Source organism: Cynoglossus semilaevis, chromosome 2 (assembly GCF_000523025.1).
Source record: "Cynoglossus semilaevis isolate Cse_v1.0 chromosome 2, Cse_v1.0, whole genome shotgun sequence".
NCBI classification, from domain to species: Eukaryota; Metazoa; Chordata; class Actinopteri; order Pleuronectiformes; family Cynoglossidae; genus Cynoglossus; species Cynoglossus semilaevis.
Genome location: NC_024308.1, coordinates 8,943,536 through 8,963,620, shown reverse-complemented (window position 1 = coordinate 8,963,620; position 20,085 = coordinate 8,943,536). Strand labels below are relative to the sequence as shown.

The 20,085-nt window shown below is 42.0% G+C and overlaps 1 protein-coding gene, 1 long non-coding RNA gene and 1 other non-coding gene across 5 annotated transcripts; 1 reads left to right on the top strand and 2 right to left on the bottom strand.

Moving 5' to 3' along the window:
* Positions 1-117: 117 nt before the first annotated feature.
* On the bottom strand, positions 118-4,725 carry LOC112488510 (uncharacterized). Its single transcript, XR_003052635.1, has 3 exons — positions 4,161-4,725; positions 3,704-3,784; positions 118-2,178 (listed from the first exon to the last, which is right to left on the bottom strand). It is a non-coding gene; the product is annotated as an uncharacterized LOC112488510 (long non-coding RNA).
* Positions 4,726-6,740: 2,015 nt separating this feature from the next.
* LOC103397350 (diencephalon/mesencephalon homeobox protein 1-B-like) lies at positions 6,741-12,259 on the bottom strand. 3 transcript variants are annotated; one of them, XM_025054296.1, is made up of 5 exons: positions 11,914-12,259; positions 10,286-10,450; positions 10,001-10,195; positions 9,302-9,749; positions 6,741-8,491 (listed from the first exon to the last, which is right to left on the bottom strand). In XM_025054296.1, the coding sequence occupies exons 2-5, from the start codon at positions 10,436-10,438 to the stop codon at positions 8,031-8,033; spliced, it is 1,257 nt and encodes a 418-aa protein (XP_024910064.1). In that variant the 5' UTR covers positions 10,439-10,450; positions 11,914-12,259; the 3' UTR covers positions 6,741-8,030. The 3 variants fall into 3 exon arrangements, with proteins under 3 accessions (XP_024910064.1, XP_016896719.1, XP_008333801.1); XM_017041230.2 differs by having other exon boundaries at positions 10,001-10,179; positions 10,285-10,450; positions 11,914-12,257; XM_008335579.3 differs by having other exon boundaries at positions 6,741-8,452; positions 10,001-10,179; positions 10,285-10,450; positions 11,914-12,255.
* Positions 12,260-19,767: 7,508 nt separating this feature from the next.
* Positions 19,768-19,839, top strand: trnae-uuc (transfer RNA glutamic acid (anticodon UUC)). Its single transcript has one exon. It is a non-coding gene; the product is annotated as a tRNA-Glu (tRNA).
* The last annotated feature ends 246 nt before the right edge of the window (positions 19,840-20,085 follow it).

Here is a 20,085-nt window from a genome sequence, read left to right as displayed (position 1 = left end):
TCGTGACAAAGAATCTCTCCTGTTCTATTCCTCACCTTCCACCTCTGTCTCTTCATCACTGTGCCACACGAGTGCAGATCACGTTTGTCAGTGTGAGCAAATGTAGCTCTGGTGCCGTTGCATGAAGAAGAAGAAAAAAAACAAAAACAGATGAGGAAGACTAATGACTCATGGCGCATGCATCTATGAGAGAGAGCAGCACACCGTGTCATCATATTGTGATTACCCCACACTATTGTAAATATGTGCTTCTGTTGGGTTTACATAAATTTACATATGTTTTAAAACTGGGCTGGGATGGGAGGCCATTAGAGACAATGTTAGTGTTCATCATTACACTTAAATGTATTTGCTCTTGTGTTTCATTGAATGGAAATGGCTATATCTGTGCAGCTGGAGAAGGAGGGTACATTAGATGGGGCGGGGGATCGGGGTGACTGGTATTGAGAGGTTGTTGTAGGCATTATGTGACACATGGAGACACAGGGAGAGAGATGCTCTCACTGTGCCACTCAGTCAGGAAGCATTAAGCTTTAAGAAGCAGTGAAGAGACTCAGGTCTGCAGAGGGAGCCTGACATTCTGAATACATTCATATGCACAGCACATGCACACACACACACACACACACACACAAACATCTTTTAAATTTAAATAAATATGCTCAGTATAGCAAAGCAAAAAAAACCCCAAAATATTCTCTGATCCTGAAGTTTGCACTGACACATGATTGTTTTGTACGGTACAACGGGGACAAAGTTGTGGGCCAAACTAAATATTTATTGAAAAACTGACTGGAATCATGCATAGTCTCTCATAGCCTGATTTTTGGCATCCCTAGATTTTAAAGAAAAGATGGAAAGAGAGCTTCTTTTGTCCCAAAAAAGTTTTATTATGTCATTGGTTTCAGCAAGCAATTGGTCCCCGAACACAACACTAAAGCACACATCTCAAACTCAGGCCTGGGGGCCAAATTTGGCCCGCAGTGGAATTATTTGACCCTCAAGATCATATCAAATGTGTACTAGAGTTGGCCCGCCAGTATATGGGCGCTGTATACTGGAAGGATTTCTAGTATTAGCGGTGTATGTGCTATGTTACAGCAGAAAAATGTTGGGTTTTTTTTTTGTTGCTGGTCTGTGAAAAAAAGATTTACATTAAAAATGGACTCAAAAGGCTACAGATAAAGACATAATAAGGAACAACTACCACTGATGTGTGTTTCATTTCCAATTTAATTTGTCATGTGTTTATAATATTAACCTTTGGTTGTTCCAGATTCAATGTTTACGCAAAACTACAGTTTGTTTCCACATGAACAAACTCTACATTACAGATCTGGAGAGAAGAGAAAACATGAACGATTGTTGTCAACTTTTCAATAAACATTAAGTTTGGCCCAGTTTTTAATTTAGTCCCACAGTGAATTTGAGTTTGACACCCTGCACTAATGAATCACAAAGCTCCAGATGTATGTGGCCACAGCATGTGTACTCCATCTGTGTAGGAACACGTATGTAACGAGTACATTCCACAAGTATAAACAGAGAGGGAAACTAACTCAAAACACTGGTTGTGCTTCATATCTGGGTAATTTAACAACATTTTTGCAGGTCAGTGTTCCCAGATTATCATGTAAATGAATAGGTCAAAATAGCTGAAGGTCTTGTAAAGTTAACAATACAACCGTTTGCGTTGGCTGTACTGCAGCGGGCATCTGGCCAGAGCTCAGGCTCGTTGGAACCGTACAGTCGAATGGTTTAACAGTCCTGGCAGGTCACGGTGCTCTTCTCATGTAACGTCTCATTGAGAAAAGCAGCAAACACCTCATTTACAGCAACCTTAGACTGTAAGATTAGGTACTTTAAAAGCTATCCAAACACACTCAGACCCGGCCCGTCTCCCAGCAAAGAAAGCACCTCGATATCACTACAACTTACCAAGGATGATTCTGTCTTAATGTCCCATTTCAAGGACCAGGGAGTCCATAGTCTTTATGGCTCCTCAGAATTGCAGGTAGTAATGTCTGACACAGCAGGGGGCGCCTGCCTTTCAGATGATCAAAGTGACAAGTTCATCCTGCGCCAAGAGCTACGCACACAAGACATCACGGAGCAGCGAGATTGGCAGCTTTTAGGTCTTTTGGATGCATTTCATGGGAGTCCTCACGCTGTGAAGGGCTGGTGGTAGGAGGGCAAGGCAGATTACCAGACAGCTGATACAGGTGTACAGGCAGTATCAAACAGCAGCTCTGTCAATACGGCAGGCCCCCAAAATTTGACAGAAGAAGCTGGAATCCCTAAAGTGTGCCCACTGATCTCACTTTGACAGGATTAACTAGGAGCTCTGGATGATTTTCTCAGATTCTGTGACTCAACAATTCAGTGATCCACGTTCCATCGGCTTTAAAGGCCTCTATATCACAAGTCTCAAAAGCTTACCCCTCAGACAGGGGGTACTTTTTACCTTCCATATGCCTCTACTGCTGCATGCAGTCATTCATCAACCCTCTCATCCCTCACTCTCTCCTCCGGTCTCTCCTCTCTGAACATCTGCTGGCTCTGAGTTTTCTTTTCTGCCATCCTCTGCCTGGCTTGGCCAGAGGCCCTCACAGCCAAATTGGTTTACACTGGAGAGATAAATGCTCTGCAAATGCGCTTAAATACGTGGAGTAAAAAAATGCAGACAGTGCGTGTCAGGATTATCATCCAAGTCATGGGAAGAAGGGAGAGCCTCTCTTTCTCCAGCACAAAGCTGCGGAGCCAGAGTGAAGCCTGCAGATAGAGTCAGTCTCATCCACTTTAGAGGAGAAAGAGAGGATTTAGGGTTTGCATGCTAGTCTGTAATTCCTGGCATCGTGAAACTTGTCACCAACAATCCAACTCCTGTGTTCTTGTGGAGAGTTGCTCTCCTGAGGAAGGTCTTTAGTAACAACATTCAAACATCTGGTTGGAGATGCATGACAGAGACCACCCTACCAGCTCAGTGGGAAGACAGTATCAGTGAACCAGCCGAGAAATACATAAAAGCCCTGACGTCACCTCATTTAAATAGAAGTCGATAAGAAAAAAAGCCCTGACGTCACCTCATTTAAATACTGTAGAAGTCGATAAGAAAGTTAGATTGGAAATGATAACTGGTATTAGGAGTGCTTTATATTAGACGAATGTTTGCACATTGACCTCCCTTTACATCAGTGCTTCTCCATATGTGGGGCGGGGCCCACTGGGGGGGGGCACGTACGACATGTGGAGGGTGATGCACAGGAGGACATTTCAAGTGGTTCAAGTGATGATGTCACAACTGCACTTTTATGTTCTGATTTTGAACTTTGCGTTATTTGATGTTATCGAGTTTGATTCTTAATAAAATATGATGTTCCTTGGTTTAGTTCAATACATTTGAAATGTAATTTGTCAAGACCCAAACACAGCACGAGGGAGGCTCTCTTCAGGTGCAGTGAATATATTTTACAAAGTGCAAAAATCACAGCACTCACTGGGTCACAGAGACAAGGGATTCAGACCAAGGAACAAGGAGCAGAACTTCTAGGTATGAATACGAAACATGACCACAGACCAGCGATCCCACCAGGACAGAGTGAGGGGGAGAGGTTTATATACCCAGGCCACCAGGTGACACCAGTGAGAGAATCAGAAGATGACTAAAAAATAAACGGTCAAACACCACTGACCACATACTTACATTTAGTATGGTTGTTCAGCAATACAGCCACTAGAGGCAGTGATGAGTTCAGAGTTCACTTCTGACTGTTCCTTTCAATTCCTGCAAAATGTCAACAGGGCCAAATATACTTAATAGATTGCATTAGAAAACATATTTTACATTTCCAAGTCAAAGATGTAGAAATGATGACAAACTACGTTTACAAACCCTGAGTCTGAAAACACACACAAAAACCACCCATGCTCCATTATTGTTGCACAGATCAGGTGTGTATATAGAAAAGGAAGTTTAATTATACATAATATACATACATTAAATTAAAAAAAATCAAGCCATATGTTTCCTAATAAAGGAGCACTAGCTTTTTGAAAGTGAGATCATGAGTTTGCAGGGCTGTAGCTTAAATTCAACGTGGTTTCACTTTTTTTTTTTAATCCATTGAAGTTGACTGAACAATGGGTTGTGGTTTACTCACATTGTGGTTTTACTTCCATAACATTCTGAATTCATTACAATGAAATCTGTGTGTGGGTGTCATTGGAGTCTCAGGAGGCAGAGCCCAAAGGCACAACTCAAACGAACAAAAAAAGTAATTTCTTTAAATGAAAAAAAACAAAAACAAAACAGTAAGATCAAATCTTAAAAAAAAAAACTAAACCAAAGTAACAAGTATAATCAAAACACAAGGTTCAAAGGCACCTGTAAATCAGGGCACATCGTCTGACCTGACTGGGAGAGACAGGTATATATAGCCAGGGAAACAGGTGTGAGAGATGAGGCTGATTGTTGGGGAGGCAGGTGAGAGGCAGGTGTAGGTGGAGGCTAATCACAGGTAGAGACTGGCAGCAGGGGAGGGCGGAGCAGAGCAGACAAAAGGAGGTTCAACCTACACTAAGACAAAGAAAGTCTTAAAGGAAACAGATGTGTCCGTGGGCAGGTCACTCACCTTTACTGTACATGTCTCTACAGCCACCTGTCACTGCAATACATGTTTAAAATTCATTCACAACCAAAAAGATAGCCTGCTAAAATGACATGCTTTATTGATTTTGCAGAACTGTGAAACGTTACTTTGAAAATTAAAATAATAAAAATATAACAAAAGCTTGAATGTATTGCTTCAATTGACTTTTTGTTACACAATTCACTGTTAATATCTAAAAAGCAAATCTTTCTAAATAGATCAGATTAAAAAAAACTTTAATATTTGATATTTGATTGATATTGATTTTTCTCAATTAATCACGATTAATTGTGACTATTCCACAGCTCCCCTGTGATTAATCCGATTAAAAAGCGTTTGATGGTTTGACAGCCCTGATGAAACGAGTTCCCATAAACAAGGTTTATGATATACATATACATATACAAGGTTTAAACAAGGTTGTATTAGGAACTGAGGCAGTGGAGCAGCAGCTCAGTATTTGTGTCACTGTCACATATTTAAGAAGATGTCCAGCGGTCTGAAGGTGAAAGAGGTCTGTTGTGTCCCACCTGCTGCTGCCACTGTTGCTGTTGTCCCCGGGGGGACACCGCGCTGCTCCCCCTGTCCGAGAGCGTCAGTATAAAAGTGCTCCACATGCTTTGCCATGGGGATTTAGGTGTAAAACTTCCATAGTTATCCCTTTGCCAAAAGTCCCCACTCAGACCCCTCCCCTTTCATCCCCGTGACCTAGCCCTCCCTCCGAACCAACACCGCCCCCCTCAGACCTCCCAACACAAAGGCCTCAGAGCAGGCCCAACACAGAAATCATAGTGCACCATTCAGTCATTGTTTTTTCCCCTCTCTCTAACCCCTTTTATGCTCCCACTATAGGTTTTAGCGGGCCAGAGAAGGAGGGCTGTCACTGAAGAAACCTTAGCCCATTGATGAAGTGACAGGAGCTGCCAGAATATGATCCTAATCCTGTTTCCAGCATTCTTTTAGCCCGCTGGCATCGCAATTCCTCCACACATTCTCTGAGCTGTCAACTAGGAAAATCCCTCTAATAGCACATTGCCCAGATACACATCAAAGAGCTCCTGGAAACCTTCAGCGGCTTAGCTGCCATAGACACACACACACACACACACACGCGGGCGCACACACACACAAAAACACAGCATTAGCCATGACTAACACACATCTTAAAAAAAAAAAACAACTGACCACACGTTTTAAGAGATTGTCTCAATATAAGAGCTCGGATCCAAGGACTGGTTAAAATATATTTTTATTTTATATTAACAGTAACAGTAAGCAGATTCACCCGTCCCTCCTCTCGTCTCCTTCCCTCTGCTGCTAAAAGTGATATAATCTTTGAGGGCAGAGAGGGAGCAACAGTGAACGAGCAGGAAAAGAACAGGTGTCTGAACTCTGCTGACTCTGGGAACTCCTTCAGTTCCCGTTTTTTTCTTCCACTTCATTCTTTTCTTACTTAATCCATCAATATCTCTAAACAGGGGTAATCTTCTTATGGCAAAGCATTCAGTTTCGGTGCAGCCAGACCTCGATTGACGAGAGAGAGAGAGTGAGAGAGAGCGAGGGTGTTTCCGTGGTTCCTGTGTTTGGGTGATTTCATTTTGGTTTAGTAATTCTTCACTAGAACAAGTGGCTGGTTCTCCCGTCTACATTAAGAGGAGGGTGAGGGTGGATGATGCTCCTCACTGGACATGATTTCTATTAGTATAACAAGGCTGTCTCCACCATGACATATGAAGTTACAGGTGGTAAAAGTCTGGAAATAAAACTGAAATAAAAATGAAGGTTAACACAAATGTTAAAAAATAAAATCACTATAAATACTAAGTTCATCAAAAAATATGTGATAAATGATGTAATGCGTTTAGCAATAAAAAGATAAACATTAGCAGAGCAAAGACAATAATAAAAAAAGGGTTTAAAAATGACCATATCATTACATGACAAAAATAAAAAGATTTGTCTTAAAGAGCTTTAAATCATAAAAAAATCAACTCAAAGACTGTTTCTTATCAAAGACTATTAACACATCCAAAACAAAAGCAATAAAATATAAAAATGTAGAACTTACTAAGAGATGAGGAAAAGTGAAGATATAAATAACTGATGATTTTCAGTCAGTACAGCAGGAGCAGGTCAAACAGATGTGTATGTTAAAATGATAGGTAGAGCTGGAGTTAAAGTCATCTGAGTTAGACAAAAGAAATGTACAAGATAAAAACACAAAAACACAGAACTACACCGAGTCATTCTTAGAGTTTGTGTCATTTATTCCTTTAAATTTTTACAGATAAATTACTGACATTTAGAACGAGTGACTTACATATCTTTAATATACAGAAATATGATACACACAGATTTGGCCTAATACGTCTCTGTGCTGCAACAGTTCATTCTTGCACCAAGGCTGACAAAAGACCACAGTGTCTGGTTTATTTTCACACGTGACTCGTCACCTTTTAGTTGCTGCGTTAAAATTCTGCTGAGCAGGCGGATGAAGGAGATGTAGACAATATTTACACTGATAATGTGACTGTTTCTGTCTCAGTGATGTGGATGTGAAGTCCACGACTCACAGTAGAAGCCAGGTTTAGCAGATAGTACTCTGTGGTATATAAAGAAACTGGTACATTTTAATCCACCAGGATCCACCATTTGAGAAACGGAGCTTTAAAGGGGATAAGAAGATGGAAACTGTCTGGTCAGTATATGTAGTTCTTACTATCTTATATTAATCTTAATATGAATCGTTCATGCAGAGGAATTCTTATTCAGATTTAGCGGAACTGTATTTTAACAAACTATGGTAAGAAAAAAGTATGTTTTTAACAGAAAGTGCTGTTGTTTGAAATAAAAAATAAAAAAAGGTGTAGGATAAACCTTACTGATGGAGGAACATTTTTAGTGTTCCTAAAATGTCACTACATGCGCTAAGCAACATGAATTTAGTTAAGGCAAAAAAAAAGTATTGGTGTTTATAACATCAGTCACATGACACTATTTACTGAAGTTGTGTCTGGATTCACATTAACAAAAAAAACATGCGAAAAAAAGGTTTTGAATGTAAATGATTCATGTTGTGTAGCACTTGTAATCATATTTTGAGTAGAGAGACAAATTCATGGTTTTTAAAGCTGTGCTGCAGTAGGACAGGATAGTGTGGTACAGGTTTAGTTCAATGTTTCAGTGTCATTAGTGACAGTACTGCGTGACCTTGTATCACAGTGTATGAAAATTGACTGTTTTTTTCTTATCATCTGCTTTTTTTAGTCAACATGAGCTGCTTTTCACCTTGGCCTTACCAAATTTGCCAACCTTCAATTACAAACCTACAAGGAGAGACGCTCAAATGTCCAGGTTCTGAGTGATCTTCCCTCCTTTGCCTCAGTTGGGGAGTGGCTCCAGTCCCAGTGAGGCTGCGTGCTGCTTGGCCCTCATTCGGAGGTTCTCGATGCTCGTCGTCTTACTGTTGAGACTTCCTGGTAGGCTGCCGGGTGCCGCCTGCAGCAGGGGACTGTTCCACACCTGCTGGGCCTGGGACAGGGTCTGGTAGTAGGACTGGCAGGGCAGAGAGCCCAGTGGGGTCGGCATGTTGACGTTCATACCCAGGTAAGGAAGAGAGGACGGTGCGCTCATGTCAAAGGAGGGGTAGTGAACCAGGTTGTTGGTGGCAGCCATGTGCTGCCGAAACTGCTCCTGCAGCCGGAAGAGGCTGAGGGGAGAGGAGGCGTAGGAGTTGCTCTGAGCAAAGCCACTGGCCACACTGCTGGAGGACGAGGGCAGGGCAGGGGAGTTCAGAGGAGAGTCTGAGGAGGAGAACAAGGCGGAGGGATTCATTAGGTGATCTGTTGAATTTAAACAAAACAAAAAACATTTTTAACCTATAACTAGAAGAGCAACCAAAAGATTCTATTATCTATCAACATATCCTTCTGCTGATTTGAATTTTCTCTTATACTTTTCTCTGGCATGAAGAACATCAACATTTATGTTTTAGCTACTTTGATAACTTTTATTTTTGTAACGAATTGTTGTACAGCACTAGAAATGACGAGTACTCTCGAGTACTATAAAGCAGTGTTTCCCAACATTTTTCGAGCCACGGCACAAATATATTCTCGGGAAAAACCCTGCAGCACACCACCTAACAAAAATCTCACCAAAAGTGTGTGTAGTGGAATATAATAATCTAGTTTGAACGACCTCATAATTGGCTAAAATCTCAGTCTGTTTAGTTGAAGACAATGCTGATATACTGGCAGGAATTGAAGAAAGACACAAAGATCTTCTTCAACAGCTCTGATTATCTTTTTTTTTAGCATTCATAGCTCTCTACTGCCACCTTGCAGAAGGTTGGGAATCACCGGTCTAAGGCACTATGAGACATATCAGGGATGTGATTTGTTCTGTGGAAACTATTGGGTTTTGAAATATGATTTTGTTTTTAACGCAAAGTAATGTAAGCTTGAAAATGTGTCTTCAATTGTATGTTTGACAACTTTATTTCTCAGGACTGTGAAGTTAAATATTGACACAGCCTTTAAACTTTACCTCTGATCATAATAAAAAGCGCTGCACCGTCGCCTTCTCTGTTTCATTTCTCTAAACGTAAATTTGACCTTAACGATATATATATTCCAGATCTACATTTTTACCTGCTGTAGGGCTGAGAGGTTTGCAGGATGGGGAGCTGCTCCGTGGCGGTGCTCCCCCCTCTCTCTGCGTCTCCTCTCTGATCTTCACCCTGGACTCCCCTCTGGTTTCCTCCTCCTCCTCTCTGTCAGCATTATCTTCTGCTGCTGACTCGCTGTCTGACGGCTCAGGGGAGGTGACGTTGACTTCCACGCTCATCTCTCCAGGCTGAAGCGTCTCTGTCTCTGAGGAGAGGGCGGTGGGAATGGTTGGAGTGTGGGACTCAGGCAGAACCGTGGTGGCGGCCGTGTTGCTGCTGCTGCTGCTGCTGCTGCTGCTGCTGAGGTTACTCTTGGAGTCTTCTGTGGAGCTCTCTGATGTCGCCGACGCCTCCTTCTGTTTCTGAAGCTGTTCTTTCTGCAGGCTACGCTGCTTCTTGCGAAACTTGGCCCGACGGTTCTTGAACCAGACCTGGCAGGTTGTTGAACAGAAAGATCTTGAGTTAAAGGCAACGTTAAGGACTTTTGTAAAGGTGTGGAGGTCCAGGAAGTAGCAAAGGGTTTATAGCTCATGTCTGACAGAAAGGCCACGTGGAATCAGATTTCAAGAGTTTGTTTCTTCATTTATGAATAGAAGTTGACCAAACACTTCCAGGTTTCATGTCAGAAAAATAAACATGCCAAATCGAGCAGGAAGAGAGCACGATAAATGCGTTTCTGTACCTGCACCCGAGCCTCTGGTAGGTTGGTGCACATGGCCAGACGTTCCCTCATCACCACATCAGGATAGTGGGTCTTCTGGAAGGTCTTCTCCAGCGCCTCCAGCTGCTGGGCGGTGAAGGCTGTGCGACTGCGTCTCTGTTTCCTGTGCTGGGAGCCATAGCGGGCCTCAAGGATAATGTCTTGAAATGTGCAGCCGTTGAGAAACAAGAGGATGGAGCAGTTTAATTGGTGGACACGTCAGAGCGTTCAGGACTGAACAAAGTCAACAACAGAACAGTTCTTACCAGCGAGTCTCTCTGCCAGTGTGAGGGCATGGACCGAGGGCCTGTAGTCGGGGGCGTGCTGAGCCTGTTGCGCCGCCTGCTGGTGAAGATTGTACATGGCGCTCAGTGAGTTCATGGCGTGGAGAGAGTAGCCGTTCACTCCGTAGTGCTGCATGGCCGAGGCTAACTGTGCAGAAGAGACGGCACTGTGGTCAGGCATGACATCATCGATTTAGAAAATGAATCTTTCTCACACATTTGATGTCATACACTATAAAAAAAATACAACATGTAAATGTGAATCAGAATCAATTAGAAACATGAGGAGTTTTTATCAAGAAAGAAAACAGTCACCTGTTCACACGATTAGGATTGAATTAATAATTAAATAATATCTCTGTGTGTTTAGAAAAAAATACATTTAAAACTGAAAAATAAATTCATGCAATTTAATTAGGACATTCTAACAAAAATGTGGCTTTTAATGAATACACATTTAGCAATGAAATTATTTTTAAGCAGCGTATCATTGTATAATTATACCGCATGTAATTGATTAGAGTAGAAACGCTTTATCTTCTATCTGCAGTAATAATAGAACACAATGAAAATATATAATAATACAATAATTAAAACAACAATAACAACAGAGCTAGAGATCGGTGCACAATTATATATTTTTATTCAATTTATTTTTATTTTTATTTTATGTGTGTGTTTGTGCACAGAATCGTCTGCAGAGCTGCGAGGACACATTTCCCCCGTAACATCAACGGAGCGGCTCCCGTGCATGTGTGGCTGATCCCAGGTCAGTTCTGTGACGCCTTCAGGCTGACGGTGTAAAATGTGACAGGTCTGCAGAGTGATCCCTGTTGACCTGCTCTGTCTAATGTGAGTGCAAATAGGTTTGAACTACACACGGCTATTAATGTATCATCAGCCCTGACATGTGAACGGTACAGGCCTGCCTCTGTGTGTGTGTGTGTGTGTGTGTGTCCGTTAGAGGATGCCGTGTCAAATACACTGATTCATTTTACATCTTTTTTTTTACATCCGCCTGTGGCTGGATTTTCCTAATTTGTTATTTGATTTTCCCCCAGTTTCCTCCCTTCGTCGTCTGACTGCTCTGTCTCTTCAGGACAACTCTGTCGGAGCCTCGGGCTCTGATTTAAGCCTCATTATGATAATTGCCGTGGATGTATGAGTAATACAGCATTTACCAAAACTGTCCTGGGGCTACGAGCTCTGTCCGAGTCTGTACTGGGTCGGTGGCGTTCACCTATTGGTAATTAATACGATTCTGGTCAAATTAATTTAAATAGTAAAGAATACATTTCGAAAATATATTTGTCTTTATAGTATTGATACGCTGTTAAAAATAAAATAAAATAAAACGAATGTAACAAAATAATTACATAAAGAATTATAACAAAACCATATCAGAAAAAACATTATACACTTAAATGACAAAAACTCGATAACAAACGGACTGTGTGACGTCAACTGCTGATTAAAATGATGCAAATGAATTAATAAATACATGAAAATAAATGTTTTGTTCACAGTCTATTTTAAAGCTTCCATAATGAAGGACACGTACAGGTGACAAGAAGACGAGATTCCCAAACTTCCGCTCAGGAAACTTCTTACCTCTGCTGTGTCTGCCAGGAAAAGATCTCCTCCTGACTCCCACACCGTCCTCCTCTCAGATCGTGTCCTCGAAAATCCACACAGGTTGGTTCATTTCAACTTTAGATTTTGGAGTTTGTTTGTTGTTGTTTTTCAGCAGTTCTTCCTCACGGTGTCCTCGTGCTTCTGTGCGCTCCAGACTCCGGCTTCTCTCCCTCCTGTACCTCCTCCTCTTCTCCTTCTCTGCCTGGTTATGGGAGCTTCCATCTCAGGGCCTTAAAAGCCACCCCCCGGGTGGAGTCGGTGAGACTGACAGACGCTCCTTACTCTCAGCCAATCAGCTGCTTTCCTCACCTCCAACCTCCTCCTCCTCCTCTTCCTCCTCCTCCTCCTCCTCCGTCTCCTGCACACGAATTCACCTCAACACAGGTTTGGGTTTTTGCATCCGAACCTCAGAGCTTTGGTAGATATTATTATTATTATTATTATTATTATTATTATTATTATTATTATATCATTTGATGAGTGATTAACAATTAATGCTGAACTCAGCCATTCGCAACTTTTCTATATTATAATATATTTTTTTAGTAAAAATACATTTACAATGTAATAATAATTGTAACATATAAGCTCCAAAAATATACAAAAAAGAAGTAATTATTTTATTTATTGCAAATATTTTAATAACTTAAAGTGAAGCTAAAATCCAATTGTGTTTAATGATTATTTTAAACTTTTAATGTTATTTCTGGCCTAACATTTGTGAAACAGTAACATTAAAGAGATTAATTTATACCTATATAAATAACAAAAGTACAAAACATGTAAATACAGAATATTGCTTTGCCTATATTGTATTCTGAAAAAAGGGCTGATATACATATATTTATGTGTGTGTGTTAATTATTCAACGACAAGTACAACATGCTGTTACTTTAAGTAGATAATTAAAAATATTACAAATGCATATCGACTGCTATTATTATTAAAATAAATTTACGTTAAAACGTAAAAATGTTTTTGCGTAAAAACCCTCCTGATAAATGACAAATAAAGACACCGTTTAGACCGTGTTCAGGTTCCTCTGGGTTTATTCCAGGATTAATGACGTGTACAAATGTGACAGGTTTATACACTGCTATGAAACACCATCTCCTTGACAAAAATATTTGCCTGTGCAGAGGTTGGTAAAGAAGTGTGAGCCGATTAACAGGGAATTTAAACGCTTGGTTTTAGCCAAAAGAGGGCTGAAAAACAGGCATTAATTAAATGATATGTAAATGTGAACACTTTTTTGACTGGAGCGCGGGGACGTTGGAGGTTAATTCCCAGCTCGGATGCAGTTTTAGCCCCGGCTTTGGGAGCAGGTTTCGGTGGGAAGAGGAGAGGAGGTTTGATGGAGAGATGCAGCCTCGTGCGCAGCAGCCCGCACCGCCTCCAGCAGCTCCACGGCCCCGAGGGATTTAGGTGAGGATTGGGGAGACAAGACGCCATTTCACCCTCCAAAAAAAAGTCTTAAAATGACTGGTGGTAAGAGGATTAAAACAATAATGCCCTTCTCTTCTTCCAAGGATTTTTTTTTTTTAGAAAAGATTTCTTCACTCGGAGAAAACCCGTTTAGGCTGGAATTAAAGGGCACCTGAAAGTGGCCCTTTAATGTAAAGCCTGCATATTATGTGTCGTGAGATGGTCTGGTCTGGTGGTGGCGCTGTTTTAAATCCCAAATCCATTTGGATCTTTGGTCACATTGATTTGCACAAACACAGACTGCTGAGAAATGAATGGATGTTTTTGGGTTCACATTCTGACAAGTGGTTTGTGGACCCCAACCCTGAAAAAATAAAAAACAAAACAGTCATAAGAAAAATAAATAAAATAAAAGTAATTATTAGTATTATTATGTTTTTAATTAATTAATTAATATTTATTTAAAATTGTTGTTTTTATTTATTTTTTATTTTTAATATATATATAATATTATATTATTATAAGTTTTCGAATTAGCCCAAAGTAAATGCTAAACTAAACTCTAGAACTTGACCATAGACATGTTGATGATGGTCATTAAAATGTTCAGGGCAGGAAGGGAGAGGAGTAGAACTCAAAGAACATTGTCCCCAAACATGAAGGTTGTGGTCCAGTACAATGCCACTGGGATACTACAGAAGGACACAGGAAGTCTCACAAACTTTAAGTCAGAAATGACCTTTCACTAAAGGTTTTTTATTTACAAAATGGATTTGGAGGAATTTAGGCCTAATGTTGATATGGATTCGTTTACCCATAATCCTCACTGGTAACTCTTCTTCCTGATCGTCTTTAGTGTTTCAGCACAGCGAGCCCTGAGCTAACTTCCTAAACCTCAACTTCCTCAGTAGATTTCTGTGGATTTCAGAGGTGCACTCATTGTTCAGGCTCCATCGCGTCAAAGCCTCTCCTCAGATCTGAGTTATCGTCTTTGCTCTCAGTCATCCTCCCCGCTTGCTTTCTGAACAAAACTTTTATCCCTGCATCAGGACTTTGGCAGCCTGAATCACAGCTCAGCCTGAGAAGCTGCAGAGATTTATGAATCTCGCTCGGTTTTTAATCAGGTTTAGAACGCATGAGTGTTTGTAATTTTATCCCTCAAATAGCTCTCGGTACTCACCAAGGAACCTTCACATCAACTTGAGGAGAAAGTTGGTGCCTTCAGCCTTCAGAGCCCATTAACTCCTATCATTTCCCCCGCAAACTTCATGAATACATTATGGTGTGTCTGCAGCGGTGGTCTGTGGTCTGTGGTCTGTGGTCTGTGGTCTGCTCCTGCTCCTATTCAAGGTTAGCTTGTGCTCCTTTTGGCCAAATTAATCATTTTGATGAATCGCTGAGGATTGACTGCTTTCATGGGACTCGTGTGACTGGAGTAACAAAGCAACTTGCCATTAGCGATCCTCGGCCTGTGTATTATCTGGGCGTTCACCTTGTCTGATTTACATGGCGATAATTCACCTCTTTACGTACACAGGCTCTGGTGTAGTGTTTGTTAGAGTGCTGTACCGAGATAAAACCACGGTTAATGTTTCCACACGATCTGCTCTCATATTTATTAGATACTCATTTACATATGTTTAAATTACAGCTGGCTCTCTGGAGGCGCTACAGTGGCACAGCGGTTGGAAATACGCCTGTAAAACAGAAGGTTTTGGGTTTGATTACCGTTGGTTACAACTGTCACTGTGGCAACATCTGTTGAAGCAATGAAGTGAAAGTGATTCTTTCTGGATTCACTATGACCTGATCCTACCCCTCCCCCAAATTACAAACATACACCCGCAAATGTTGATTACATTTTCATTTACTTAAATCAAGGTGTTCCATCTGTTTTATAACTTTACATCCAGCTGTCCTTATGTCCAACTTCGACCAAATCCTTTAAGGTGCATCCTGAGGCATTCAAGGATTTGGAGGAGTTGTTTGTCCGGCACAAAGGTGTTGGATCAGATGTGGATCTGAGGAATTTGGAGGAAAGTCAACACCTCAAACTGGTTGTTGTGTTTTCCTAAGTATTCATGAAGGTATAGAAGTACCCTGTCTCCATGTACACGTCAAAGTATCGTGCACAAGTAGAATGGTAGGACCTGAAGCCGAACGTTCCACACATCAGTCTTGACTTCTGGACATAGACCCCGTTTCACCAACCGGGTTCTTCAAAGGGTCAGAAATAAAAATCACATATAGAGTCATAAGCGCTGGAGATCACTGATTTTGGAGTCCAGTCGTTTGGCCGAGTTGGAAAGTTTAGTGGGCTGGATGCAGTCTGCAGGCCGCCAGTTGAGAATCACTGCCACACAGTACCATGGTGCCATGTGTTCCCCATAATCCCAGCCATCCACATGATGGAAAAGGAACTGTGGTTCATTAGACCATGACACTCTGTCCTCTGTGGTCCAGGACTCCTTTAGCATCTTTAGCTCGTCTGTTGGCTTCAAACACGAGGCCACACACACACGGTCCACTCTGGTGTTGTTTATGAACGTACGACCTGAAGAGAAACAACACACGGCGCCGTAACCACAGCTACTCTTCTTCGCAGCCTCTCTGGCAGACTTGACATATCAAGGTTGGCAGGTTTGTTTCCTCCTTCTCTCACGGAGCCCGTCTTTTTTCTGTGGCCCCGAGGCTGCTGCCCAGCACAAGGGTTGCTATTGTCAGGGCCTAATCCAGGGGCTACACCGCTTTAGCAACATGGTGGGATAAAAGCCCATCAAACCACTACTTTATGGGAGCAAATCTTTCCTAATCCCTCGCTTTATCTAAACAAAAGGAGAGAAACAAGAGGATTGAGAGAAATTGTTCAGACACAGGGCAGCTAAGATGCAAAAAAGTAGTTACACAGGAGAAGCTAACCACTTTTGACAGGCTTTCACTAAAAGGTTGACAAAAAACGAACAGCGGGATTTCAGAAAGGGCCATGTGGAGTCCTTTTTTTTTTCTTTTTTAAAGTTAAGCTTTAAGACCATCACAAGGATATGTAGAAATTAGTGGGAATTAAATCAAAAACCTTTGTTATTAGTGGGAGGACTTGGCATGGGGGGGGGGGTGTGGGATGATATAACAGGCAGCAACCATGCTCTGTGGTCCTCTCTTAGACGACAAACAGTATAAAAATGAATGTTTTCACACCACTGCTTCATCACACACGCAGTGACCTCGACCTCTGCCCTGACTACTTTTAGCTCCAATGAAATGCAAATCGAGGATTTCACCCTGATGTCGTGTGAGTCTGATTTACTCAGAAGACAGTGACTGACGCTTAGAGAAAAGGGACAGTCAGTGAAAATGCTACATTTCCTCTGAACAGAAAAACCAGCTGTAAAATCAGAGCCTCCTAAATGGTACACGTTTTTTCTCACCGTGCATGTGTGTCGGGGACAAATTCCCTGACCCCATTTCATGTCTGCTGCCAATTCCAATTTATATCTTTGATCTGTGGAAACTCAAATGACACATCTGCAAATGACTCCCTGAGTTGGAGGCTACATTTTCTTCCACTGCTCAAATGCCCCACCAGAGTGCCATTCGCCGTCTGGGAGCCTGAGTCGGACCGGGCAGAGACCGAGCTCTATGTACATAAACCTGCACAGCCCGCAGGCTTCAGGTGCCTTTTTAAAAACACGGTGACAAACATAATTCACGACCCAACAGTAAATACACTCCGCTCATCCACACACAACAAAACTCAAAGACATTTTCTTTTTTTATCCAATATATTCTGCAGCAGGGAGCGTAATCGTGCTGCGTGTTCACTAGTGCGACCCCTGTTGGTCTGTGTTGACACCTCGGTGAATGGGGTAATTAAAGAGATAACACGGATGTTAGTCAACGAGAGAGTGATTCAAAATTCATTACAGGAGCTTAGATCGGTGGACAGAGAGGAGGGAAATGGGTGTGAACACTGTGACGTCATAACAACGGAATCATCCAGAATAATTCCCCAATGTCAAGGGGAAAATCCTGACTGTCACTAAGTTAGAGAGAAGATTCAACTGAATCTGGATGAACTGTGTTTTATATGTTAAATTCTTATTAATAATTTGTTATTATTATTTACTAAAGACAAGTAGAGCGCCTGAGACATTTGTTAAAAAGTTCAGACTCAACTAATATTTTCAAAGTGGCTTCAGGTGAACATCTCTGATCAACATCTCTGACATCTCATCTTCTTCTTTAATTACTCTGCAGTAACAATAGGCCACAAAGTCAAGATCACAGCTCGTTGGTTCCACCTGCAGAGGAGCAGACCTGCTTCCGGCCATTTGGCTCTAATTACAGTGTGAACACAAGCCATGGAGGACACAAGTGCTTAAGAAATTACTAGTGAGGAGCTCGAGGGCATCCGACTCCCTGCGGGGACTCTGCACCTCCTAACCTGGATCCCTGCCTTCAGACGTCCCACCCAGCAGAGGGAGACGAGGAGCTCTCCTAACGATAGGACTGGAAAAAAGTGGAGCAGATTTTTTTTTACTGCTAATGTGACATTAATAATGTGACAAATAAACATCTCCCACTGAGGGGGAGAGAAAGGGGGAGGCACTGAGCAGCACCAAGGAAGAAGAAGGGCCCTGAGAAAAGAGACAGGAATCACAGTGAGAGCTGCTGTCATCCTCGTCATAATCTGACCAGAACACAGCAGGGAAAGACAAGCAGTAACAGCAGTAACAGCCACTTGTCTTTGAGAAAGAAAAACTGAAAGGAAAGTGGAAAACATCCAATGTGAAGGTGATTCTGCAGAAAATAAAATGATTTCTTAACAAAACCTGTACATTTTTGAAACCATCTAAAGTAGTTAATAATAAAAAAAATACAATAAAGAAACTAAATATTGTGGTTGCATAGTTATAGGCCGTCTTTAACCAGTTTCTGCACCTTCATATTTTATACAGTAGATGTTAGTTTGTTGTTAGGTCAAGGGTCTGACCGGGTCTTGGTTTTGTAAACTTCAGGATTCTTCATTTTCAGATTCTGAGCTGACGACGTATCGAGAGTTTGTGTGAAAATTAGACAAAAATGTGTAGCCGTTACTCGAGTTTGACCGATGCCCCGGCTCCAGCTGGAGCGAAACACAAAAACACCAACCACAGCCACCTCTTAATGTTGATGTTTCTGTGATTTAATTTTTGTAATTGTAATTTGTCTTGTAATTTTATTTAGGTTAAAAGAAGAAGAAGACACCGCTGAAACAGAGTAATGTTCACTACACTCAGATTAACTGGTCATCTGGTTTGTGCTGTGTGTGTTTTCCCAGCCTCAGGGTCCCCCCCCCCCCCCCCCCCCCCCCAGCAGAGGGGGCCTTTGGCAGAGAGCGGACCGCATGAATATGAATGAGGAAGTAACACACGGGGGAGAGTCAGGGAATCTGATGACAGTGCAAGAAAGGAGCAGAGCATCTACAGGGCTGTACGGAGTCTCAGCCCTGCCACTGATATGATAAAGTGGCCCCATTTGAATATGAGTGTGTGTAAGCCTCGGAGTGTGTCCCATCAGATGGATATGAATAATGTATTGATAGCCTGCCCCCCTGTGGCTGTGTACACAACCTCATCTGTGTGTGTTGTGCTTAGCCGGCCCAGCTGGCAGGGTCACAGGGGAGGAACTCACATTATGTCACAGTCCCAGGAGAGGTGTGGGTGCATGTTCACTTTTCACCATCAATCAACACAGCAAACTGTTTAACAACAACAATGAGGCAGTTAAGAGGCCCCTCGGCTCATGCCAGAAGTGGTGATAATTACCTAAACATGAAGTTGTCAGTCTTCTGCCTCCTCACTCTCCGACTGCATCTGCCCCCCCAACCCCCTCCCTTTCATTGTGTGCCGAGTCAGGCGTGACTCACTTAGAGGCCAGACAGACAGTAATTGGCCAGATTGATTTTTAAAAGCTTCTCCAATTGAGCAGCTCCTGTGGTGAATTCTCCTTAAAGCTTGACAAATGCTCCAGTAACTTTTTTTAATGCTTTTTTACAACATGGTCCAATGTTTTGTTTTTTTTGTTTTTTTTCTCTCTCTCATCAAACACACCTACTGTCAAAGTGTCGGCGACTGTGGACCAAGAGGCCGAACACCACACACTGTCTGCCTGTTCTGGCTCCACTCAGCGTATTCAACACTACGCCTCTTAGTGGAGAGAAATAACACGACCATCATGGTAAATATGAGGCGGGGTTCTGATCAATATCTGATGAAAACATGTCTCTCCATCCATGAACTGAACCTTTACTACTGTAGACAAACTGCGTGACGTCCTACAAATATCCTAACTCTGAGATACTGTATGGGGGGGGGGACTTCGGAGATTTGCTGACACAGCCATTTTAACCTCCTGACCTCAACAGATTCCCATATGGTCTAGCGGTTACGATTCCTGGTTTTCACCCAGGCGGCCCGGGTTCGACTCCCGGTATGGGAATGAAGCCTTTTCCTTGATTTCCTGACTGGAACTCCGCAGGGATTAATAAAGTCCCTCCTCTTCCTCAGGGATCTGTAATAATAATGTAAAAGAGTTCATCCTGGCTTTAGTTTGATGTTAGGCCACTTCATACTGACCTTTGACCTCAGGAACAGTTGGCCCATCATTGATTTCTGCTTTCTCTTGTTAAGATGACTGACCTTCAGTACTGGAGAGTTTGAGGGAAAAATAGGAAAAACATCTTTG